At 57.6% G+C, this 26,432-nt stretch overlaps 1 protein-coding gene across 1 annotated transcript in view; it reads right to left on the bottom strand.

The window, feature by feature from the left end:
• Nucleotides 1–24,959, bottom strand: part of KSR2 (kinase suppressor of ras 2) — a gene marked incomplete at both ends in the record, with an annotated part of 81,129 nt that extends 56,170 nt beyond the window's left edge. Inside the window, 4 exons of the mRNA XM_082066040.1 lie at nt 7,613–8,120; nt 15,619–15,769; nt 17,064–17,204; nt 24,783–24,959. Coding sequence (XP_081922166.1) covers nt 7,613–8,120; nt 15,619–15,769; nt 17,064–17,204; nt 24,783–24,959 — 977 coding nt within the window. The remainder of the gene's footprint in view (nt 1–7,612; nt 8,121–15,618; nt 15,770–17,063; nt 17,205–24,782) is intronic.
• Between the last annotated feature and the right edge of the window lie 1,473 nt (nt 24,960–26,432).

Raw genomic sequence — 26,432 nt, forward strand, 5'->3', positions numbered from 1 at the left:
ATATCAAAGCCTCGACAGTTAAATATTTATCCAAGTGCCTGTCCCCGCTTCCCTGGATGGCTGAATTTTAAGGTTCAAGTCTTACTGATCTATTATTCCCTTTTCAGAGCACAAAGCGTAACTTTTTATTACGGCTGCAAATTAGAAAGACGGGAAATTCTTTGAAGGGAGCTGGAACCAAACAGGTTGGTGTTTTTTTCCCTTCCCGAAACTGGCGCACCGAGGAGCCGGGGCAGCAGGAGGGCAGCAGGGACGGCGCTGGGGCGGACACAGCCTGCAAGGAGCTGGAGGAGCTAATTGCCAGGATCCTGAAGCAGCTCCTGTTTCTCATTAAACCCCTTCTGTTTTCTTCGTTTCCACCGTGACGTTTCTTTGAGGGACACACAAGGGTGAGGGGAGATGAGAACCACCAGCTGTGGCCAAGCAGCCATGGTGAGGTTGAGTCTCCCGTTTCATAGAATCACAGAATCCCAGAAATCAGGGGTTGGAAGGGCCCTGGAAAGCTCATCCAGTGCAATCCCCCCATGGAGCAGGAACACCCAGATGAGGTTACACAGGAAGGTGTCCAGGCGGGTTGGAATGTCTGCACAGAAGGAGACTCCACAACCTCCCTGGGCAGCCTGGGCCAGGCTCTGCCACCCTCACCAGGAGGAAAATTCTTCTCAAATTTAAGTGGAACCTCTTGTGTTCCAGTTTGAACCCATTACCCCTTGTCCTATCACTGGTTGTCACTGAGAAGAGCCTGGCTCCATCGGAGCCACTTCGACAAGGGTTCAGCCCTGGGGTGTCCCTTGTTTGCACCCAGATGAGTGGGTTTCTCCAACCCCGGGTGACACAACCTCAGGCAGGTCGGCCAGCTCCAGGGTTTTTTTTCCCAGAATCACCGAATAGTTTGGGTTGTAGGGCCCTTCCCAGCTCCCCCAGTGCCCCCCCTGCCATGACAGGGACATCTGCACCAGCTCAGGTTGCTCAGAGCCCCGTCCAGCCTGGCCTGGGATGTCTCCAGGGATGGTTCATCCACCACCTCTCTGGCCAACCTGGGCCAGGCTCTCACCATCCTCAGGGCAACAATTTCTTCCTCATGTCTAATCTGAATCTCCCTCCTTTAGTTTTAAACCATCACCCCTTGTCCTATTGCAACAGGCCCTGCTCAAAAGTCTGTCCCCATCTTTCTTATGGGCCCCTTTTAAGTCCGGAAAAGCTGCAATAAGGTCTCCCCGGAGCTTCTCTTCTCCAGCTGAACACTCCAGCTCTCTCAGCCTGTCCTCCCAGCAGAGGAATGCGTGTGCTGAAGACCACAGAGCTTTCCATTGGTGTAAGACCCCAGTTCCCAGCCACCATCACCTCCATGCTTGCAAAACCCAACTAAGAAAAGGGATGTGATCAGCTCAAGCACCTTCCTACACCACTCGCATTAACACAAGAATTGCAGCACACAGAACAGCCCAAGCACCTGTGAACACACCCAGATCTGGTTTTGGGAGATAATTCTCAAAAAATCACACCACCGGAGGGAAAAGCATGGACTGCCCATGGCCAGAAAGCCCTGAGGAGAAAGTTAATTACACTAATTACAGCTCTGCAAACCTTTCTGATCAGAAGAGACTTGGGTCAATTTCTCTCTCTGGCTGCCTCTGAATCAGAGGATGCTGATGCATGGTGGGCTTGGGCATCTGTTGAATTGACAAGGAGAAGCCAGAGCAGCCTCATGGCTTTTTGGGAAGCCTGCCCTCCCTGCCTTGTTGGTTTTCATTTTGTTATTGCAAAGGAAGCCACCAGAGCACTTGGTCAACCCATCACCTGCTTGGCCAACCCATCACCTGCTTGGCCAACCCATCACCTGCTCAGGCACTGGGTCAGTGTGGGCTTGCAGGATGGTGATGGAAGGTGCTCACCAACCTCTTGGGCCACAAAGAAGAGGACAGAGGAGCTGCCTCATGTCTTTCCTGTAAAGCTACAGCTGGACGAGAGCAATGAGAAGAGCTCACGCACGTCCCACTGCTTGCATCAAGACCACCAGTGGCCAATCCATCTCCTGGTCACCGCTGTGGGATGCTGCCCTTGCCGTGCCCTTCCTTCCCACGTGGACACCATGGAGGCAGCACATCAGGCAGAGGTGCCGGCAGCAGAAGAGCTCTGCCACCTCTCACCCCCCGCCCCGAGCCGTTAATCCTTATCTAAATTCATCAGCACGCTCTCCGCTTCCAAAGTGGCACAAGGAGGCTCAACTTCTCATTAAAGGACACGGTGAGAAGTTTCTCCTCCAAGCATGTTAAAGCTCCTGCTCCTCTTGATGGAATACCACAGCAGTAATTAACATTAATGACACACCTAAGGAGAACCGCAGCCCAGAGCAGTGGGATAATTGCAGCAGAGAGCCAGTTTGTTACGGAGGCAACCCATCACTGTCAAGACACGGCGTGCAGCCCATACTTTGAGAGAAACGGGGACAATCCAGGACCTGCGCAAAACTCCACAGCCCTGGCTCACCACCAAAGGCACCGAGATTAATCGGAAAGATTATTTGGAAGCGCAGAAGGAGATACTGTTCGTTTTGCTCTCCAAATCCCCACACTTCAATGCTCTCCCCCTTGCAGAAGGACCAGGCTGCTCTCTATGTTTTCAGCCACCATACAGGATGAATAACACAACATTGCAGATGGATTATTTGCACACGTTGGTGGTGTCCCGCTGCATCCACCTGCTCTACAAACATCAATCTCTTGCCGATCCCCAATGCCAAGAGCACACCTGCCTTTCCAAGCCTGGGAAATGTCAGACACACCAGACACAAGAGCCACCTCGACGCCGCTCTTTCGAATCCAGCCCATACGGAATATCAGATAATTGATCTACCTGGTAGGAGCGTTGATTGGAATTGATACAAGGAAAAACATCGCTATCATAAAGGTTGCAGAGCAGAATAAATGATCTATCACTCAGTAGCATTTAAGACCAGCTTAGATTATTAACTCTGATGGACAGCCTAGCCACAGGCTGCTCGGTGTGGCGGGGACAACGGAGAAGACCTGTGGTCCTACATTTCTGCAAGTCTATGATTCATTCACTATTCCACTGCCTAGATGCCCCAAGTAGGATCCTACACTGGACTTTGTCAAGTGTCGCAGGAGGTAACCCTGTTCTCAGGGGTTTCTCTGTTACATGGGATGGAAAAAAACTCCACAACAGAGAAAGTATCAAGTTCAAGTTGCTTCAGAGTTGGAAATAAGGAAAAAGAAAAAGGAGAAAATGGCTACGTGCCCTATCGCCAGATCAGATGTGAGCTTCACCTCTGACTTCATCCATCCAGGATATCCTCATCTGATTTTGAAAAACAGCACTGAAAAACAACCTCAACAAGGTCAAAGGCGAGGAAGGTGAAGCTTTGGATAACCAGCCCTTTCCACCACAACACCTAACCCTATCTGCATCCATGCCTTGAATGCAATTGTAACGATATGGGATAAGGAGATTTCAGCAAGAATTTACCCAAAATAAAGCTGCCTTGAGCTGGAGGAGCCTCCTCCCAGCCCAGACCTGACCTAGGCACACCACAAAACCTCTGCTTCACATCAGCCCTTGGGAGATTTCAGCATTTCCTCGGGGCTCAGCTCCCTCGGGTCACGCTGCCTTAACTCACCATCACCACGCTCTGATCCTCCCTCCCCAGCTGCCTGCCGGTGGTTATTCCCTGAAGGCCGTGGAGTTCATGAATTTGGCCAAACACTGGAGAGGCCAAAAAGGAATCACAACTGGGAAGTGGATGAGGTTTTGGGCTCCGCCCCCCTTCATGTGGGTCTAAGGATGAAGACCACCCAACCAAGGACACCCAAGGCAGGTCTTGCTTCTGGAGAACTATTTCATACACTCCCTCCCAAGGGTTAACCCAGAGTTGAGCTCCCTCTTAACTAGCTTGACTTTTGTTCCCCAACTAATGTATTTTTAAGACCTTTCACGTAGAGTTTGTTTTTTTTCCTGACTTCTTGCTGATGAATAATCATTAACTACCCATGAAAGATTCAAATGGCCCGTGGAATGCATGAGGTATTAAATGGGCATCGTATTATCAGCCACTCTAAATGTTTTGTTTCCGTTTCAGGACCATTCATGAGATGTTTATGGATTGGGGATTTATGGAAGCCAGGGGATCTTTTTAGGAGTAATGTTCCGTACCCCAGAGTTACGGTCAGCAGCTGGAGGCTCCGTGCAGGAAATTCTGAGGCTGTAAGCTCAAAAGATTTAACCCCTGCTTCAGAAGCTCTTGGCGTACAAAAAACAATGGATTATACCCTAGAAATAAGCTCCAAAACACAAAACGCAAGCAAACTTATGAGCTGCCATCAAGAGCCAAGTGGTAGACGGTGGCCTTGCTTGCCCCAGTCACTACTATTGCTCCCCTAAATATATGATGGTGTTTTATTTTTGTGCCTGCACTGAGATGGGAAAAATATGTGGGGGCAGCCCTGCAGCACCCCAGCATCTTCCCTCCATCAATCCTGACCCACAGCTCATGGGGAGAGAGGTTTTTTCGCTTTTGCCAAGGGCATCCCTGGCTCCCCAGAGCACATTCCACCCATCCGGAGATGGGACACTTCAGGCAAGGAGATAAATCAGCCCAAGGGACACCACAATGGGGAGATTTTGAATGGGTCCCATCACAGAGCAGTCTGCAAAGAGGCAGTATGGGGGTAAATCTCGATCCAAAAATTGACCTAGGAGATGCCAGCCAGTGCTTGGTGTCCCCAGCGGTGTCCCCAAACTATTGGCTCTGGGATGTGATATAGGGAACAGAAAGTTACGACTCAGAGCAAACCAAGAGCCCCCTGGCACAGCTAAAACCAAAAGGTGATGATCAGAGAAGGCTTGAAATCATTTTTCAAGGATGAGCGCCATTCCATGTTTGAGTTTAAGAGGAAAGCTCCCTCCTGCAGAGAGCACAGGGGACTCGGACACTGCAGAAGTTACAACACTAAAAAAAACCTAAAACAAACCCTACAATACATGAATATTGCATGGACATGGCCATAAAATAAGAATTAGCTGAAAACAACCCCAAAAAGCCACTTTTTCTCCGTGCCATGCAAAGGATTTGCCACCTCATCCAGGCTGATAAACAGCTAAAACTTCAACACGCCTCTGCTAGAAAGAGAGGAAAAAAGAAGAAGCTGCCTCTTTAATGTACTAATTACTATCCCGAAACACTAATGGGATTAGCAAGCAGGATTTATTGGTTGCCTCCTGAAAAATCATTAAGTGCCATTAGAGAAAATTAACCTCCCCGGTTCTCCGAGCGGCTTTCGGGAGCGTGGATCCTTCTGCATCGGCATGATGAACCCTGGTAGGGCGCTAGCACAACAGAGCTCTGTTTAATCGGCTCTTTCTTTTCTCTGTTAATTCACTAACCATGAATTAAAGTTGCCCAGCACTGCTGGAATGGAGAGAAGCAGAGATGCTGGGCAAACTGGATGTGATCGGGCAGGGACTGAAGGAAGGCAGAGGGCGATGGAGGAAGAGGGAACGTGACTGTCCACGCAAACCCTGTTTGTGATTTCCTTCCCCCCCCTTCCCTGCTCATTCCCCTTGCAGGAAAGTCAAGGCGTCCTGTCCCCAGAATCACTGACCAAAGGGTTTTCTGGATTCAGGTCCAGACACCCGTGTCCAAACCTCATCCCAGTGTCAGGGTGACCTGGAACATGGGATGACCACGTTGGGGATCAAATGTCTTGAGGCAACCACAGGTGGGCTTTGCCCTCAGCGAGACGTGCTCCATAAGCTGTGGATCCAGCTTGGATCAGCTGCTGAAAGGCAAATAAAAGTGCGAGAGGAGCCGGGCTGCTTGTTTTGCTCCTGCAGATGTGGTGACGCTCGCTGGGGATGGACCAAAGTAAATACGACTTTCCGCAGCATGAGGCGGGGGGAGCCTTAGAGGAAACATCGTCCAGCTGAAATAAATTCATTTCCAAAAGCTGAAAACCTTTAGAGAGTGAAAGCTCCCAGCCCAAGGGAGAAGAACAACCACCCTTGGTTCATGTAACAACTGCAGCTCCGCCGCTGCCGCAGCATTGGGGACACAAGGGGGAAACAAGTGACACCACGATGCTGTGGCCACGGATACCTCTGCCACTCCAAAACCCCTCTGGTCCCCTCCTGCCCAAACAGGGGGACACCAGGGTCGGGCAGTCAGGAGCACCCGGTGCAAGCAGTGAGTTTAACCCTTCATGTGCCCCAGCTGGAGCTGCCGGAGTATCACGGGGCTGGGCAGGAGGGTCTGTGCCACGGTACCCAGCGGTCCCCTCCTCCCTCCACATTCCTCAGGGAACTCTGCCCGGGCTCCTGGCATGACCTGATCTCTTAAGAACCCCAAACTTGAGGACAAGCAGTGCAGGTTGTCCTGGGGGTGCTGTTTTGGGACTCTGGCACAGACCAGCCGTGCTCCATCCTGATGCATCCTTGGGGAGAAACGATGCCCCAAAGCAGCCACAGTCCCCTCTGTCACCCCACACCGAGGCAGCAGAAGGGTTTTCTGAGCACGGCCACCAAAAGGGCCTAGAGGAGGTGGAGAGGGAGCATTTTGTTGCCGGGATCCTGTTCCCTGCACAGCAGCAGCCTCTGCCGGCACCACAGCTGCAGAGCAAGAGCAACAAGAAGGAGCCGAGGCACAACCGGGGACTGAAAAATCTTCTGCAAACACCAGCAGAGATGAAAAAGATACTGGGGAGGTCTGCAGAACATTAAGTGTTTTATCCCTAAGGCTTCATATATCTATATATCCGTATTTCAGCCGAAAGATGATTCTTTCCTACTCACTCTTGCACGCACTCACACCCACGCACAGCTCTTATCACAGAACAGTTTGGGTTGAAGGGACCTTCCCAGCTCCCCCAGTGCCCCCCCTGCCATGACAGGGACATCTGCACCAGCTCAGGTTGCTCAGAGCCCCGTCCAGCCTGGCCTGGGATGTCTCCAGGGATGGTTCAGCCACCACCTCTCTGGCCAACCTGGGCCAGGCTCTCACCACCCTCAGGGGCAACAATTTCTTCCTTAATTCTAATCTAAATCTCCCCTCTTCCAGTTTAAAACCATCACCCCTTGTCCTGTCGTAACAGGCCCTTGTTGAAAAGTCTGTCCCCATCTTTCTTATCAGCCCCTTTTAAGTCCGTAAAGGCTGCACTAAGGTCTCCCCGGAGCTTCTCTTCTCCAGCTGAACACCCCAGCTCTCTCAGCCTGTCCCCCAGCAGAGCTGTTCCAGCCTCAGAGCATTTTTATGTCTCCTCTGGGTTGCACATCCCCATTCTCTAGCTGCAAAATCCCAGCACCCAGCCCACCTGTGCCACAATCCAGCACGTGCGGACTTTGCCATCAGCAGCCCCGGAGCCCCTCAGTGCTCTCCACCCACCCCACACTCCCAAAATGAGGTCCCAGGGCTGCAAAGCACACACCACCCCAGCAGCATCCCTGCTGCCTGCTAGAGCCGCAAAGGGCTTTGCTACCTCAAAGCTCAAAAAAAATCAACATGGTACCCCAAAATACAGGGACCAAAGCACTTTTCCAAAGGAGCTGGGATGGGGTTCATCACCCCACCATGCACCGGCATCCTGGGGCACCCACTTACTTGGGGGTGTGCGCCTCATCCACGCGGTGACCCAGCTGGAACTCGTGGGACTTGCTGCGGTGCAGCGCGGTGAAGCCGGGGATGAGGTGGATCAGTTTTCGCGACGAGGGCGGCGGCGTCCCAGGAGGCTTCAGTTTATTCCTCCGTCGTACCGGCGGCGTGCCGGGGGGTGTCATCGTGGTCACGATGTTGGGGGTACGCGGAGGGGTGTGGGCGGCGTGTCGCTGGCGCGGGGAGGGTGGCAGGGAGCGGTGGCCGGACTCCACGGGTGGGCACAGTCCTGGGTGGCCCTCCACGGTCAGCCGGTCCACATGGGTGTACATGGGTCCATGGGGCGAGCCCGCGTGGCAGTGGTGCTGTCCCCCACACTTGGGCTGGAGCCTGGGGCTCTGCGAGGGGTGCATCCTGCCCCACGGCGCCGCCTCCACCTGGCACCCAGGGCTGTTCTCCTTCCCCGGCTCCGCCGTGGGCCACTGGATGATCCAGTCCTGCTTGGAGAGGCTCCCACCTGTCACAGAGGACACAGACACAGCCATGTGGTGTGGCAGAAGATACATGATGCCCACCCAGCACCACAGCCCCACCTGAAATGCCAGCAAGGAGCTTCTTGGCGTTATAGAACTATAGAATCAGTTTGGTTGGAAAAGACCCCCAAGATCATCGAGTCCAACCATAACCCACCCTTGGCACTGCCCCATGTCCTGAGAACCTCATGTCCGTCTGTCCAACCCTCCAGGGATGGTGACTCCAGCACTGCCCTGGGCAGCCTGTTCCAACGCCCCACAGCCCTTTGGGGAAGAAATTGTTCCCACATCCAACCTCAACCTCCCCTGGCACAACTTGAGGCCGTTTCCTCTGCTCCTGGCGCTTGTTCCTGGGGAGCAGAGCCCGACCCCCCTGGCTCCAAGCTCCTTTCAGGCAGTTCAGAGATCAGAAGGTCTCCCCTCAGCTCCTGTTCTCCAGCTGAACCCCCCAGGTCCCTCAGCCGCTCCCATCACACTTGTGCTCCAGCCCCTCACCAGCTCCGTTCCCTTCTCTCAACTTGCTCCAGCACCTTTCTTGGCGTGAGGGGCCCAAAACTGACCCCAGGATTCGTGGCTTGGCCTCCCCAGGGCCCAGCACAGGGACGGTCACTGCCCTGGGCCTGCTGGCCACACCAGTGCTGGTACCAGCCAGGATGCTGGTGGCCTCTCGGCCACATGCTGGCTCACATTCAGCTGCTGTCACCAACACCCCCAGGTCCTTCCCCACCCAGCAGTGCAAAGCCAAGCGAGCGCTTTGCCAGGTGCATGAAGGCGAGGGGCTGTAATTAAGCAGGACTCCACTTCTCATTATCCATCTCCACCACTAAAGGGCTGTCAGCAGCAACTTCAGAGCACCCAAGTGATGGACCCAATTCCAGGCCCCTTCACCAACTCCTTTTGATCGCCTCCACTAAGAATAATGACATAAAATCATAATATCTTTATTTTTGAAAGCCTCCCCCCATCCCTTTTTTGATTATTAATTGCTTGGCCTCTTCTCTTCCTCAGCCTTTTCAAGGAGGATGTTTTATTTCAAGCTCCAAATGAAAAGCAAAGGAGGAAAGGGCTTTGTAAATGAAAGCTGTAGGATTGGATTGAGGGGAAAAAAAAGATCGGTGTAAAGGGAGACAAGGAGCTGTCTTTAATCATTCTCCCAAAACAGAAAATACAAATAAAATTAAAAGTTTAAAAAAATATATAAAAAGCAATTAAAAATAGCAAGTCCTATCCAACTGCTTTTAGAGCTGTTTCTCAGCTGCCGCAAAAAGCCCTTCGGGCCAGCAAGAAGCTCAGAAAAAGTGAACGCCCTTCCTCATATTTTAATTAATTAAGGAAAAAGGTCCTGCTGCAGGAAAGCCTCTCCTGGCTGAAGCCACCAGGATGCTGCTGCGTCCCCAAGGTCACCGCACAAGTCCCCTCCCGCCCAAAACAGCCCAGCCCAAGCGGGGACACGGCAGGTGACAGATTGGAGCGTGCCCCTGGGTGTCACCCCCACCCCGAAAGACAGCTCTGCATGGGGACGTGTCACCTCCAGCAAGGCCGCCCCATCTGCAGGAGGTGACAGGGCAGGGGCGCAGCCCGGTGCTGGGACATCTGGTGCCACTCGTCCCCAAGGCCAGCACAGCTGGTGGCACCCGGTGTCACACACTGGTCTGAGGGAACAGGCAGAGGTGACAGGGGACAACGCCACAAATTAAACCCTCCCGCAAGCCACTGACCCCTCCGGTTAATTAACCCGCACCCGGGGATTTGCAAATCAACATGCACGTATGCAAATCAAGGCACTCCCCATTGGTTGCTCGGCGCGCATAGATTTACAGAACTCAAAGCTGCCCGGATGCTGCGGGGCCGGTAGCATCCCTGTGCTCCCACCCCTGCAGTAATTAGCGGGAGTTAACGAAGAAGAAGAGCCAAGGCTGCTGCCCACAATGGCTGTTGCCATCCCCATTGACACCGGGCTGAGAGAGCACCGGAGAGCAAAAATAACCCATCCTGGGGCCGGGGGTGCGTCAGGGCTAAAAATACCCCGGAGAAGCCACAGAAATGTATTTTCAACAGGCGGCTGCAGGTAGCGGGCGCTCCGGTTGGTGAGATACACTTCAACCGAGAACGCGCTTGAAAGGAAAGAAAACACCCAAAAAAACCCCAAGCTCTTCTTTCTGCAAAGAGCATTAAATGCTTTTGGATGCCGGTCCCTCCCGGGGCCCTCCGGGTGCTGCCGCTTCGCCAGAGCCGATTCCCGGCTGGAAAAGCAAAGGAAGATCTTGCACAGCAGCAAAGTCCCTTCTGCATGGTTCTCCCCAAGCTCCCCCTGCCCCGACGGCGCTGCGAGGCTGCCTGTTCGCTCCTAAAAGCCTATTTGTTTTGTTTAGCTATCAATTATTAATTGCATGTTGCTACAAGCATCACTGCCCCTCCGAGCCCAGGAGCCACCCCTGCCCTCCCGGCTGCACAAAGGGGAGATGCTCCCCTTGGCCCAGTTTGGTTGTATTAATCCCCCCAGTGCTGCCGCTGCCTCCCTGCTCAGCTCAGCCTCCATCACCCCCCTGTGTTTTATTTCCAACTACTCCATTAAAATCAACAAGCAAACCAGCTCCTGGGAGGAGAAGGAGAAGAGCGCCCGCCATCAGGATGCAGCTCGTAGATTGAAAGATGCGGAGTGATGGGAAAACGTCACCAGAAAAGCTGGTTTTCCCCCCTGTTCCAAAAGACGAATCACAAGTTTTGCTTTGATTTCCTAAAACAAACTGGATGGGGACACCGGTCACCGGGAGGGACCGACTCTGCAAACCTTTATACTAGAGCAACTTCTAAATTTGCACCAAATGAGGATGCTCGCCACTCTTATTTTTGGTTTGTCATCACCCTGCGTGACCCCGCACCGTCCCCGAGCCCCCGCAGCCCCCCAGGGCCAGGACGACTCATAAATATTCAGCTCCAGATCGTTTTTCTCCCGCAGGACAGCTAATAACCTCCCCCATAACTCACTAGTCACACGCCATCAACTCCTCAATCCACAGCGGCCCCGCTCAGCTCTTACTTAATATTAAATTAATCCCACTTCGAGTTCCAAACTGACACCTTGGCTGCTAATAAAATACTGCTGCCAAGTGTGAGGTTTTGCAGCCCAGAAAAATCCAATACAGACTTGTTAACACAATAAAGCAGGGGTTTAATAGAGGGTTGCCGCTAGATTTGATAAATATAATATGGTTTTGGTTTATAAGATGCTCCGGGGCTTGCCCTGAATGCTCCGTTTGGGAAGGGGTTTCTTCCCCACCATCAAACCTCCTTCCTGGTAAAATTCATCACCATTTAAGCAATGAAACAGCATCTTGCTTCCTCCCCAGCCCCCATGCCCAGGCAGAATTAGCCTGGGAAATCAGATGTCTCTAATTAACAACTCAATAAATAAAGATTGATGGAAAAGGTTAATACTGTACCTCATTCCTGCTTTATTAATACTAATCTTGGCTTCTAGAAATCGACCACTATTGCACTCGCGAAGAAATTACATGATGTTTTAAAGAGGCAGCAACTTGTTCATTAATTATGTTTTCGGACTCGGATCATCTCTTGGTTTGTTATAAAGGAGATAAAATGGAAATAAAAAAGCCACGTCCATCGCAGCGTGGTACAGCTGGGGTTCCTTCTGGAGGGAAGGACAACCCAACAGACAACCCAACAGACAACCCAACGGACAACCCAACAGACCCGAGGTCCCAGCGCTGCATCCTGAGGGAGCATCGCTGCCATCCCAGGATGCTCCCCAGCACCCAGCCAGCTCCTCGGGGTGGTATGAGCCTCCTGGACCCACCACCCAGGTGGAACGTGGCTCCTGGGGGCTGTGAGGATGAAGGCAACAAAACCGGTGGGTAATTCCAAAAACCCTCAATGAAAGGTTGGTGGTGTGTCCAATGGAGCCACAGGGGACAAGGGGACATGGAGGGGACACACACCAGGCTCGATGTGAGTCAGGTCAGCTCTCAAAGCCCATGTAGACCTTCCTTGTCCAAGCTTGCATGGATGGCAAGGCTGGTGGTTGGTCACTGAGATGTGGAGCCAACCAGCAGCTGGGGGGATGGAGGGATGGAGGAATGGAGGGATGGAGGGATGGAGGGATGGAGGGATGGAGGGATGGAGGGATGGAGGGATGGAGGGCAGCATTGCTTTAGCACACCCTAGATGGGAGAGCTCCAGCCCCACCACTGCTCAGTCCCACCTGTCCCCAACACACAGAAGTACGTTGCCAACATATCCAAAACACTGTTCTGCCGTTTCCCCATCAAAACAGCCCATCCGGACCACGGTGCCCTTCAGATCATCTGTTCCCATTCCTCAACCACAGCCGAGGGCAGCCAGCAAGCACCTCACCCTGACCCAGAGGTACCACTGCTGGTGTCCCCCTGCAGCAGAGGGGCAGGGGCTGCGCTCCCCCTCTCCCAGGGGGCAGAAAGGGAGAGAACTGCTGAGATGGGGCCGTTTGACCTGGGAAAGCCTCTGCCAAGCAGGGAACCACCAGCACAGAGGCAGGAGACAATGGGACCAGCTGCCAGCCTGAGTGGAGCTTTCTGCACCCAAACCACCTGGAAATTCAGGGGGATTTGGTCTCCTCCACTGCCCGGGGAGCTCCTGAATCCCTCTGGTCTGACAGGCACTCTGTGGTGCCCCAAGATGGCTATTCCCTGTCCCCAAGGTTTGTGCCATCCGTCAGATGATGTGCTCAAGGGTTTCTCTGGCAGCACACACGGACGGTGCCGGCACAGCAGGGACACGTACCGGTTGACAACACCGGGGACTGTTGCACTGCAGAGCCCGAGCATCCAGCCCCGGGGGAGCAGGAACAGCCACTGCAGCATCTCTGCAATGCCAGAGGGACGAAACAGCAGCCCCTGCCACACAGTCCAGCCCACAGCCCCCCAGGAGCGACTCGGTGATGGATGGAGTGAGATGGAGCGCTGGGGAAGGCAAACGCACACAGCGCCCGATAGCAGCAAACTCCCCCCCACAGGGACCCAATGGGCCACCGAATCCTATCCCGCAGGAGGGCTGGCAGCCCCATCACCTGCCTCATTAAAAAGCAAATCGAGCAGCGAGCATCCTGCATCCCCCCCGGTACTCCCCCATCTCTGCCAGCCAGAAACCACCGGAGGAGCAGATGATGTTACAGCATCTTCACTGCAGCTGCTGAGCCAACGGCTCATGTGGATTTTTCCAAAGCACAAATCCCACTGGGGTGCAGGGAATTCCCTCGGTCGAGCGAGCAGAGGGCTGGGGGGGATCCAGGGGCCGGGCTGAGTCAACACAACCAGGAAAGCAGCATTTGTTTAGAACTGGCTTTAAAAGTCAAAGGTGTTTAAACAAAGAGCAGGTCGAGAGCCTTCCCTGGGCTCTGGGGGAGGCAGCGCCGCCCTTCCTCAAATAGCGGAGAGACTTAGTGAAAATGCCAAAGGGAAGGAGGGCAGGAGCACAGGCAGGAGCTGGATTTAGGGAGTGAAAGAGCATGGGGGGGTCGTGCTCTGCGGGAAATGTCAAGTGGGGTTCAGCTGCGCCCCTTTGCTGCTGCATCCAGCCTGGCAGCTGCACACAGTGTTGGGGACCCTCTGCCACCGCCTGCCATCACCACGCCGTGTCGCACTGTGTCACACCATGCGGGAAGCCCAGAGAAACCACAGTGACCACAATGGGTGGGTGGGGGTGAGACCCCCTGCACCCAGGGTGGGAGACTGGGACCCCTCTGCCTGATCCATAGCACATCAAGCAACAGTGATGCAGGGACACTGCCAGTCCCCAAAAGTTGCCACTCGCTGAAACCACATCACAGCACCCTCCTCATCACCAGCCCTGTCCCCAGGGCTGCTCTGGACCCAGCCAAAACCCAGCAGCTACATCCCAGCAGGGTGCACCCCCATTTCCCCCACCCCTGGGATGCAGCTACATTAAAGGAGCCCCTTGAAAGGGGACAGGAGCCTGGGGTCCCCAAACCCCAGTGTCTGGCAGGACTGGGGTCCTCTTAGAGCAGGGTCCTGCCTGACCAGTGCTCCCAGTATGGACCATCGCTAAACCAGTGCTCTACAATCCCCACAGGGCAGGAGCCCTTGCGGAGGGGACAGTGAGTGGTTTAGACTGTGAAACAGGGTTTCACTGTCCCCCCAGAACTGCTCTGAAAGGGAATGACCCCCCCACCTTGCTGCTGCACCAATGCACCGGTTCAGCGATGCCACCAATGGGGAAGAGGCGTGCCAGGGGGCTTTGGTCACTGTTGCATGTGGGGACATGCTGGGCCTCTCCTTGGTGGGAGGAACACATAGAGAAGAGCCCCCAACTCCTGGCCCAACAGCAGCCATGGGAAGGAGCCCCCAGCCCCAGGACACAGCACCCAGCAAGGCCCAGCTGGGCTGGGACAAGGTGCCACCAGGAGAGACGGACCCCGCACAGCCACCCGCTGCATCGCTGTCCCCTTCCCCGACGCCCCCGAGCGCCGTTCCCGGGCTGCAAGGGCAGATCCAGCCAGAGCATCTTCTGCTTCGTGCGGCCGCCTCTGCAGCGCAGAGCTCTGCTGCCACCACCCGGGGACACCACCGCCCGGCACCCGGGGCCACCAGCATCCCCGGGGCCACCAGCATCCCCCAGGCTGGCACTCACAGCCCCACCGCCAGGGAAAGGGGGAGCAGGGCTTGTACACACCCTGGGGTTTGGGGATGGAGGTGCAGCCAGGCAGGAAGTCATGCTGAGTCTTGGGGCTTTTCTTTCCCCCCAAATCTGCTGGGAGGGAGCAAAGGGGGGTTGGGGGGACCCTCTGAGAAATGCTGCCCCCTCCTCAGGTAAAGCCTTCCTGCAGAGAGGGAGGCTTCACCAGCTCAGGTTGCTCAGAGCCCCGTCCAGCCTGGCCTGGGATGTCTCCAGGGATGGTTCAGCCACCACCTCTCTGGCCAACCTGGGCCAGGCTCTCACCACCCTCAGGGCAACAATTCCTTGTGGCCTCCCCAGCCATTTGTTTTGCCAGCCCTGGCTCTCTTTTGGGTATTAATTTTTCATAATTAGTCTCCATGGCTGTTAGCGAGGTTGGGAGAAGCTGCCTGCTTGGGGTATCCGGCTCCTGGCAGAGCTGTCACCCACCCAGGTGGGTTCCTCCCTAACAGCTCATCACATTCCAGAGAAGCAGAGAACTAACAGTTCATGGCATCCCAGAGAAACAGAGAACTAACAGCTCATCACACCCCAGAGAAGCAGAGAACTAACAGCTCATCACACCGCAGAGCCGCGAGCCCCTTATGTGCTCCCAAACCACAGGGACGCACCAGAGCAAAGCTGTCCCCATGAGCAGCAGGTACCCACTCATCACCCAGGGACACGGGAGCTCTGCAACCCATGGAGAAGAATCCACAAATGCCCCCAATGTATTAGAGTGCCAGTGTCACCGCAGCAGGACAGTGCCACCCGAGAGAACCCGGTCAGTGGGGACAAGGCGGCCCGACTCACCGGACTTGTGGACGCTGCGGAGGCAGGACAGGGAGGCGTTCAGGCGGGCACACTCCTCGCTGTTGGCCCCAAACTTCTCCACGGTGGCACAGACTTGGTCATCGGTCATGTCCAGCAGCTCCTCCAGGCTCAGCTGCCCGGGGGCGATTTCCTGATGGGGGCAGGAAAACAAATCATCCTGGAGCATCCCCTAAACCAGCACCTCAGGGCACATGTGAGAATCTGTCCCCTTCTGCTGCCTCATTTGGGTCACAGACCCTAAAATGTTCATTTTCCATCCAAATCCGTGTGAAAACCCAGAGGCATAACCAAAACCTCAGGTTTAGCTCAAGTTTTTGCACAGTCTTGGGCAGAGGATAATTTTGGTTGGAAAAGCCCCTCCAGATCATCGAGTCCAACCATGAACCCACCCCTGGCACTGCCCCATGTCCTGAGAACCTCGTGTCCGTCTGTCCAACCCTCCAGGGATGGTGACTCCAGCACTGCCCTGGGCAGCCTGTTCCAATGCCCCACAGCCCTTTGGGGAAGAAATTGTTCCCCACATCCAGACCCGGCTCTGGGACATGTGGGAGCACCACCAGGACCTGTCCCTGCTCTGAGGACTCAGAGGGACCGGCAGCTTTGGCACAGCCTTTCCTCTTCCCCGGGGGCTGTTACAGGAGCACCTCAGGGTGCCACCCGCTGCTGCACCTGTCATCTGCAGGAGCCCAGGATGTGGCAGAGGGACCTGCTGTGACACCACCATGCTGTGACAGGGACATGGGGAACCCCCGCTGTGGGGGACAGCACCCATGTCCTTCACTGGGAATGGCAATGGGGTGTCCTCCCTAGTGGGTGGGGGACAGCTGGGGGGTGACCCTGGCCAGCATGTCCCACCACAGGCTTGCAGCATCTTTCCACATGGTGAAACAACCTGGTCACAGAATCACAGATGGTTTGTGTTGAAGGGCCCTTCCCAGCTCCCCCACCTTCCCCCCTGCCATGACAGGGACATCTGCACCAGCTCAGGTTGCTCAGAGCCCCGTCCAGCCTGGCCTGGGATGTCTTCAGGGATGGTTCATCTGTCACCTCTCTGGCCAACCTGGGCCGGCGTTTTATCTTTAAGTCTTCCCCGTGCACCTCTGGTAGTGAAGTTTTATTCCCTAAGAATCTCCAGATACAGGATCCCCCCCCAAGCCCCCCAAAACCAGAGCTGGCAGCAGCATCAGGGCAACAATTTCTGCCACAGGCAGCCTGGCCACGAACATCTCCAGGGATAGTCCCTCTGCTCTGATCACCCAGCCCATTCCCCAACACCAAACACACAGCTTCAAGACAGTCCCCATCTCAAAAAAAAATTGCCCCCTTACCTAATTTTGCTCAAAGATCCCACAAAACCCCGGGCAAAACACTACCAGGGAGGTTCGGCCCGTCCCATACCCGCACACCCGACCCCCAGCCCTCACCTCCATCACCTCCTTGCGCATGTCGACGATGCGGAACCAGTGCAGGAGCTGGGGAAAACCCTCCAGCTTGGCGTTGCGCTCCTGCAAGGCCACCTTCCTCTTGCAGGACAGCTGCCGGCTGAAGTACTTGACCAGTTTGCTCTGGAAGAGATGACAAAAGTCCCGTGGGATCCCCTGTCATCACCCCCCCACCCAGCCCAAGTCCCCAGGGCACTCGCAGCCCCTCCTGCCCCCAAAAAACACCTCCCCCCCCGTTACCTGTTGCCGAGCTTCTGTGCTCATTTGGCATCAAGCCGGGTGTGCAAAGGCATTCCACCCCCCAAAAAAAAAGCCCTTTCTCAGCTTCTTTATGGGGATAAACCTGGCAGGCTTCTGCTCTGGGGTCTTGCTCAGGGGATGGACAGACATGAGTCCTGTCACCCCATGGTGGGTGGATGAGGAGAGAGGACAAGGGACACAGGGCCATCATCTCCATCACCCATGGAGAGAGGATAGGGGACACAGGAACATCACCACTGCCATCCCATGGAGAGAGGACAGAGGACATAGGGACACCACCCCTGCCACCCCATGGAGAGAGTATAGGGGACACAGGGACGTCACCTCTGCCATCCCATGGAGAGAGGACAGGGGACACAGGGACACCACCCCTGCCACCCCATGGAGAGAGTATAGGGGACACAGGGACGTCACCTCTGCCACCCCATGGAGAGAGGACAGGGGACACAGGGACGTCACCTCTGCCATCCCATGGAGAGAGCACAAGGGACACAGGGACATCACCTCTGCCATCCCATGGAGAGAGGATAGGGGACACAGGGACACCACCCCTGCCACCCCATGGAGAGAGAACAGGGGACACAGGGACATCACCTCTGCCACCCCATGGAGAGACAACAGGGGACACAGGGACATCACCTCTGCCACCCCATGGAGAGAGGACAGGGGACACAGGGACTCCACTCCTGCCACCCCAAGGACCCCACAGAGAGAGGATGGGGACACGGGGACATCACCCTCACCACCACAGGGACCCCATGGAGGGAGGACAGGGGACACAGGGCCACCACCTCTCCCACACACCAACACAAACACAAGCTCCCTAAGGACAAGCTCCCCTCTCTCACACCCAGGCTCGGTGCAAAGGGACCCCCCCGAGCATCCCCCATTTGGGGACACCGCAGTGTGACACAGTGCCAGGGCTGGCACATGGGCATTTGCTCCTTATCATCCCCCCAGCAACCCACGTCCACCCCAGCCCTCCTTCCTCCCGCTGCTCCTCATCGTCACAAACAGAGCCACCAACCCCACTTTGCTCAGCCTGACCGTCCCCCCAAAGGCCAACGACACCGAGTGAGCAACAGCGGCCTGAGAGCTCCCAAAATAAAGATGCGGAGCGCCTGGCCTCCTTTCACAGCAATATAGAGCAGAGCCAGCTCGCTGGAAACCCGCCGGGATTTCCCGTTCTTCCAGCTGGGTGATTCCCCGCTGCCGGCAGCGCTAGATGGTGCTGTGCCCCTGCCCGCCGGCCTCCGCGCACCCCAAAAATAGATGAGCAAAATATGCAATGGTTCGGAATAGAGAGGGGAGGGGAGAAACCCCATTGCAGCATTGCAGGGTTTGGGAGAGCTTCCCAGTCTCTCCCAGTCCCTTTCTATGGTGGTACCCAGTGGTGACGGTCATGATGAGTGGGTGGGGGGCAGACAGCCCCCCTGTGCTCACCCATAGCGGTTGGGGTGAGCTGGGTGCACCCAGGGAGGTGTAAGAGAGGCAAAAGCAGCTGCTTGAGCGGGACAGATAGCACAGGCACGAGAAAGGCTGGTGGTCCCCAACTGTTTGCAAACAGCGAGTCCCCACCATGATGCCCCACCAGTATCACCTGGGTGGGTGACAGCTCTGCCAGGAGCCGGACACCCCAAGCAGGCAGCTTCTCCCAACCTCGCTAACAGCCATGGAGACTAATTACCAAAAATTAATACCCAAAAGAGAGCCAGGGCTGGCAAAACAAATGGCTGGGGAGGCCACAAGGAATTGTTGCCCCTGAGGGTGGTGAGAGCCTGGCCCAGGTTGGCCAGAGAGGTGGTGGCTGAACCATCCCTGGAGACATCCCAGGCCAGGCTGGACGGGGCTCTGAGCAACCTGAGCTGGTGCAGATGTCCCTGTCATGGCAGGGGGGGCACTGGAGAGCTGGGAAGGTCCCTCCAACCCAAACCATCTGTGGTTCTATGAATCCCGTGGAGCTGACTGGGCTCAGCAGCACCCTGACCAGCTGCCAGCTCTGGTTTTGAAGAAAAACACCTCTCCAAACACAGACCATGGAAAGGCTTCAGGGTCAGCCCCCATCACACACCCTAAATACAGCTCAGGCCCTTGGAGGGGAAAGAGCAGCATCCTAAATGCAACTCAAAAAAGCCTCTTCCACACTCAATGCCAGAGCAAAACAGCAGCAAAGCCTTCCCAAACACCTCACCTCCTCACCAGCCTGCTCTGCATCTGCTCCTGTCCCCTCCCCAGGGGGACCCAAAGGGGTCCCAGAGCCACAACGGCCTCTCCAGACCTAAAATCGGGGTCCTGGGATGGGGACAGAGCTGGGGACCAGGCAGCCACAGCCACCATCACACACAGAAAAATGGGCAACAAAGCAAGAGCAGAGGAAGTGGAGGGAGAAACTTTAATTTCCAGGCTCCAGGTGTGGGAAATTCACCCCACCCAGGGACCAGAGGGGCCATTGTTTGCACTAACAAGGGCCCAGGCGTGGGCTGATGCTCTGCCCCATGGGTCTGCTCTAGCGTGGGGGGAAACAAGCCCAGCAAAGCCCTGCCAAGCCCAAAAGCTCTTCTTGTTTTGCTGCGAGCTTCGGTGACGGGGCTGGGAAGGGAAGCGACCGAGACGGCCCCGCACTGCGGGGAAAGCCCCGTCCCGCGGCTGCGGGGATGTTCTGCTCAGCCCTCCCCGCACGGGACGGGGGTTTTGCAAACGTGCTAAACGCTGCTCTGCTGCAACGGCCAGACCTGCCATGGCACAGCCACCGCAGCTTTCCATGCCTCAGTGTACCCACCTGGGAAATGGCACCGTGGGGTGCTGTGGGTGTGCAAGTGGAGGGGTGGGAGACCCGGCAGCGTGGGGGGTGCTCACTGTTTGGGGGATGCGCTGCTGGCCCAACTGGGGATGATGCTGGGGGGACCAGGGCTGGGGGGGGGTACATACACCTTCCTCTGGAGCTGGGGCTCGGTTTTCACACCCTTTCAAGCACCTCTCCCGCTCCAGCACTGCGAGGGGGTGGGGAGGGTGCAATGCTCCCACAAAAGGGGATAAAGCCACATGCAGCCCCTTGGCCATGGTGGGGGGGCAGCAGCTCCCGCGTCCCCCCATCTCTGCTGAAAAACAAGACCCAGGCAGATCCCTGTGGCCCCACAGGCATGGGTGGGGGCACAGGAGGGATGTCCCTGCTCCCCATCACTCCCTGGGACCCTGGGTGACCCCAGCAAGGCGATTGGCAGGGGGTCTGGAGCCTCATGCCACCCCTACCTGCTTCCCCCCTTCTGCACCCCAATGGGGGTTTCCAGCCTCCTCCTGTCACCCTGGGTGGGATTTCCACTCGGCAGGTGCTCACCCCAAAACCTGGCACAGTGACTGAGCAGGTACCGGGCTCAGGGTGCGAAGCCACTGGTCTCTGGGGAGCGGGAAGGCGGCTGCTCCCCCCGCACAGCACCCAGCACCCTGCGCCCGCCCTGACGTCAGGCACCCAGCCCTTGCCTGGAGACCGGGGAGAGGCGGCGGAAAATCCACCTGCGAGAGCACGAGGTGGAAGTTAATTAACCTCCTATGGGCTGGGCCAGGCATCGATGAGCCATCGAGGGGGAACCCGCACCGCCGGGGTGCCCGTCCCGCTCGGCACAGCGCGTGACCGCAACCAGAGAGACTCTTCCCCAACTCCTACCAAGGGGCTCGTTATTCCGGGGACATCTGGAGCGCCCTGGGGCTGGGGAATACCTCGCCAGGGTTATATTTGCCCTCTCAGGGCTCTTTCCAGGCTCACGTGCCATCTCCGGCTCTGCACATCATTTATTTCAAGCGCTGCTAAACGGTCCCCGGGGCTCTGTCCGGGAGTACAGGGGCCGACATGGCTCAGCCCAGCATCCCGGCGATGCCCAGCTCTCCGGGAGGACACAGCCTGGGGATAAATGTGCTGTGCTCACCCATGGTATTAGACAACAGAGAATACACGGGCTCAGGAGGTGAAAATCCCAGCGCCGGGGACAGATCCTTTGATCACGACCCGTGCAAGTTTGGTAATGGCCACAGCTCTTCCCCAGCTGCCTCTTCCCATCCTCACCCACACGTTCACACAGCAGCCGAAAGCACCCGGGGGGGTTTCCCCTCCCACAGCAGCCCAGGGAGGGGGAACCACTGATTCCAGCGTTGTCCTTGGAGTCACTCCCGGCTTTTGGGGAGCCCTGACCCCCACTTTGAAAGTAACCCCAGCACAGGGAGCAACACACCGCAGCACAGGCGGAAAAATCACCCAGCGCCTCTTCCTTCTCGCTTTTCCCCCGTACCGCCTCCAGACCTCGGGCAAACACATGGTGGCAGCACCTCTCCTCCATATTTCTACCCCAAAATCCAAATTTAGAGCTGCAAAGCCGGGCCGCCATGCTCAGATGGGGAATAAAGCCCCACAACCCGTGCAGGACCAGGCAGGGCTAACAGGGGCGGCTGCTCAGCTCCCACCCTCCTGCTCTGACGATGCTCAGCCCAGGTCTCCTGCCGCCCCGCAGGGAGCAAACCCACCACGACTGCCACCCCGGGCAGCGTTTCGGTCCCAGCTGCTGCCTTGGTTTCTGCTGGAGCCTGTCCCGAGGTGCAACCAACACCTAAAAGCCAACGGCTGTGACCAAAGCCGGGCTGCAGCCAGTGATACCCATCCCAAAGGATGCTGCACCGCGGGATGCAGTTACCAGCTCCCGCGCAACCACACAACACGAAGGATGGGGACTAGTGTGTACCTTAAGGTGGTTTAAAAAACAACAACGAAAAAAAAAAGAATGGGAAAACTTCTATTAATCCAGCAAAATCTGGGTTTAGCATGTGAGGATTAAACAAATAACATGGATTCACCCACTTTATTCCAGGCTCACGCTGCCACGAGGGCCGCGCGGTGTCACTGGGGGCGAGATGCCTCGCAGCCACTGTCCCCTTCACCTCGCCGTGCCTGGCCCAGCTCTGCTGCCACCAGATGGGAAGGGAAGAGGCACCGAGCGGAGCCTTCGTGACTGCGTCACGGCCTTGGGACGCGGCGGTGGCAGCAGGGACTCAGGGCCAAGCTCGGCTCCTGCTTACGCTGGCGGCAACCCAGGACACCACCACCGGGAGCCACAGGCTCCTGTGGAGTCGGTCCAGACCTACACTGACCTGCTGGCATCAGGAATCCGGCCCTGAATTCATCCCTTGTTGTTCCCTTGGTGGGAATCACCCTGTTTCTGTGCTGAAAAGCAAGGGGTGAGCGTCGGCAGGGATGCCCATGCCTGAGACATGACTGGCACCCCAGTTTGGGGATGTTTTAGGGAAGGCAATGCCAGAGCTACTCATGGTGGACACAGCACGATCCAGAGGGACTGGATAGATGCTTCCTTGCGAGCACAAGGGGTTTGCATGGTGGCATCGCCCTGGCCACCTCCGAACCCTCCAGCCAGCCAGGCTGAGCTGCCCCAGCAACACCGGGATGCTGTTCGCCCACACACGGTCACAGGACACCAGGAAGGAGCATCCTGGCAGGACGGCTTCACCAATGCTCCTCAGCTCCCCTCGGTCCTGTCCGTGGGAGGACAGCAGTAACTCATCAGCCACGCTGATCGTAACGAGGCCGTCACTCCCCGTGGGATAAACTTCTATAGTCCTGCATCAGCCCTTCAGGGGGATGTTTGAGCCTGCCTGCCCCCTACAAAGTCTCCCGCACACCCCAAAAACACTGCTGCTTCATCCCCACCTCCCTTTCCCTCTTGCGAGGTTGCCCTGGGGCCATGTGTGGCCCAACAGTCCCACACGGAGCCCTCAGCCCCTCGCATGGAGAGGTGGGATGGGAGAGCGATCAAGGAGAGGTGACGGCAGGATCGGTGCAGGACACGGCGCAGGTCAGTGCCTGGGATGCAGAGTGGGGAGCTGCACCCCAGGGTCCCCCAACAAGCAGTGTTACGGTGATGCCCCACTCACTCCCACGACACTCCAGACCTTCGGGAGCGAAAGAAGCAGGACAAGGAGTTTCAGTCACAGTCCAGAGCCAAAAGCCGCCCTGCAGAGGGGTTGCAGGACCCGCTGCACAGAAACCGCTGTGCCACCACATTTGGGTTCTTGGTGAGAGCAGCTGGGTTAGAAAGCACCAGCCAAAAGGCCCCAGCAGGGCCGGGTTCCGAAATCCCACCGCCCACAGCCCCAGCTCCACACCAGCCACCTCCACACCGCCACGGCCCCATCGGCGTCTCCCCGGGGTCACGGCACCGTCTCAGCGACGCTTCTCCTCACTCTGCCACCGGCTGTGGGGTGCAGCTCATCCCCGAGCATCCCAGCCTGCCCGACCTTCCCTGCCCATCCCGGCCCACCAACCTCCCTCTGAACCCCAAATCCATCCCCAGCTGGGTCCCAGCACACTCCAAGGGGAACCTCTTCCTATGAGGCTACAACAGATGGGGGAGGCAGCTTTTACTTATATGTATTTTTCCCATCTGTGACACATAAATAAACGCAGCCGGTGCTCGCCTTGGCATGGCCTGGCTGCCTTCAGCCCAGTGGTATAGAGGCCCCAGTTTGGCAAAGCCCCTTCCCATCAGGGCTCTCCCTGCTAAGCGGAGGGCTTGAGCTCAGCGTGGTGGAGGAACCGGGGGTGAGGATGCTGGCCTTCCTCCCGGCAAGGGGCTAGAGCCCGGCCGAGGGGATACAGCCTGATGAGGAGGTAGGAGCACAGCGGGAAGGATGCAGCCAGGCCGAGGGGATGCTGCGGGCTGGAGGGGATGCAGGTGGGCTGGGGGATGGCGCCTGGTGAGGGGGTAGGAGCCTATGGAAGGGATGCAGCCAGGCCAGGGGGATGCAGCCCGGTGGGAAGGATGCGGCTGGGCTGGGGGGATGCAGGTGGGCTAAGAGGATGCAGCCTGATGGGGAGGTAGGAGCCCATGGAAGATGCGGCTGGGCCAGGGGGATGCAGCCGGGTCGAAGCAGGACCTGGTGGGAGGGATGCGGCTGAGCCAGGGGGATGCAGCCTGGTGGAAGGGATGCAGGTGGGCTGGAGGGGACGCCGCCTGGTGAGGAGTCAGGAGCCCATGGAAAGGGTGCAGCTGGGCCAAGGGGATGCAGCCTGGAAGAAGCGGGAGCCCATGGATGAGGCCAGGCCAGGGGGATGCAGCCTGGGGCGCGGGGGGATGCAGGTGGGCCCAGGGGGATGCAGCCCGGTGTGGGGGATGCAGCCCGATGGGGAGGCAGGAGTTCGGTGGGAGGGATGCGGCCGAGCCGGGAGGATTCTGTAGGGCCAGGGGGATACCGGGGGGGCTGAAACCGGGGCCGGGCCCCCTCGGCCAGAACCGGCAGGAGGGTTTGGCGGTGCCGGACCCACCTGCAGAGCGCGCAGCCTCACTCGGGCGCACCGCAGCGCCGCGGGGGAGCCCGGCGCGGCCCGGGGGGGGTGGATTAGATACGAGGGGGGGGTGTTGGGGGGGGTCGACGGGCCCCTACCTCCAGGGTGCGGATCTCCTTCTGCGTGAGGTCGTTGGAGGCGGCGCACTTGGTGCGGAGCCCCTCCAGGTTGGAGATGCTGATGTCGATCATGTTCTGGACCAGCTCGCACTGCTGCAGCGCCTTCTGCAGACTCAGCTGCTGCTCCTCGCTCCTCGTCATGTTGTCCTCATCCATCGCTCGCCGCGCCCCCCCCCCCCACGCCGAACCCTCCTCCTCCCTCCACCCTCCGCGGGGCCCCCCCCGTCCCCTCCCCTCCCCTGCCCGCCCCCCCCCGCGCCGCTCAGCCCCGCTCCGCCGCGGCCCGCAGCATCGCGGCCCCGCGGTGCCCACCGAGCCGTCAGCGCGGCGCCGCCGCCTCCCCCCCACCAACCGGGCGCGGCGGGGCGGGGGCGGGGGCGGCGCGCTCCGGCAGCGCGGGGCCGCGCTCGCTGCGCGCCGCTCGGCGCGGGAACCCCCCCGCAACACGCACACATGTGTGCACACCCCCGTTCGAGCCGCCCGCCCCCGCGAAGGGGAGCCCCGGGGGAAAGGGGCATGGAGGGTGCTGGGGAGGGAAGCAGGTGCAATGTGGGGGGGGCAGGTGCAATGAGGTTTCCTAGGCAATATGGGGGCTCTGGTGCAATGGAGGGGGCCTTGTGCAATGGGGGGCAGGTGCAATGGGGGGGGGGCAGGTGCAATGGGGGCTTCTGGAGCAATATGGGGGGCCTGGTGTAATGGGGGGGCTCTGGTGCAATGGAGGGAGCCTTGTGCAATGGGGGGCAGGTGCAATGGTGGGGCAGGTGCAATGGGGGCTTCTGGAGCAATATGGGGGACCTGGGGCAACGGGGGGTCCTGCTAAAATGAGGTGGGAGGCAGGTGCGAAGCGGGGGGGGAGGCAGGTGCAATGGGGTTTCCTGGGCAATATGGGGGGCCTGGTGTAATGAGGGGGCTCTGGTGTAATGGAGGGGGCCTTGTGCAATGGGGGGCAGGTGCAATGGGGGGGCTGGTGCAATGGGGTTTCCTAGGCAATATGGAGGCTCTGGTGCAATGGAGGGGGCCTTGTGCAATGGGGGCAGGTGCAATGGGGGGGCAGGTGCAATGGGGGCTTCTGGAGCAATATGGGGGACCTGGGGCAACAGGGGGTCCTGCTAAAATGAGGTGGGAAGCAGGTGCGATGGGGGGGGGGGGAGGCAGGTGCAATGGGGGGGCAGGTGCAATGGGGTTTCCTGGGCAATATGGGGGGCCTGGTGTAATGGGGGGGCAGGTGCAATGGGGGCTTCTGGAGCAATATGGGGGTCCTGTGGCAATGGGGGGCCCTGCAGAAATGAGGGAGGGGCAGGTGCAATGGGGGGGCTGGTGCAATGTGTGAGGCCTGGTATAATGGGGGCCCTGGTGAAATGAGGGGGTGTCTGGTGCAATGGGGGCACTGATGCAATGGGGATCTCTGGGGCAATGGAGGGGTCCTGCTGTAATGGGGGGCAGCTGCAACTGGGGGGGCAGATGCAATGGGGGTTTCTGGGGCAATACGGGGACCCTGGGGCAATGGGGGTCCCTGAGGCAATGGTGGGGGGCTGGTGCAATGGGGATCTCTGGGGCAATAGGGGCCCAGCTGCAATGGGGACACTCTGCACTCTGTGTAATGGAGGGGACCCTGCTGCAATGGGCAAC

This window comes from Streptopelia decaocto, assembly GCF_964273445.1.
Source record: "Streptopelia decaocto genome assembly, chromosome: 15".
Taxonomy (NCBI): Eukaryota; Metazoa; Chordata; class Aves; order Columbiformes; family Columbidae; genus Streptopelia; species Streptopelia decaocto.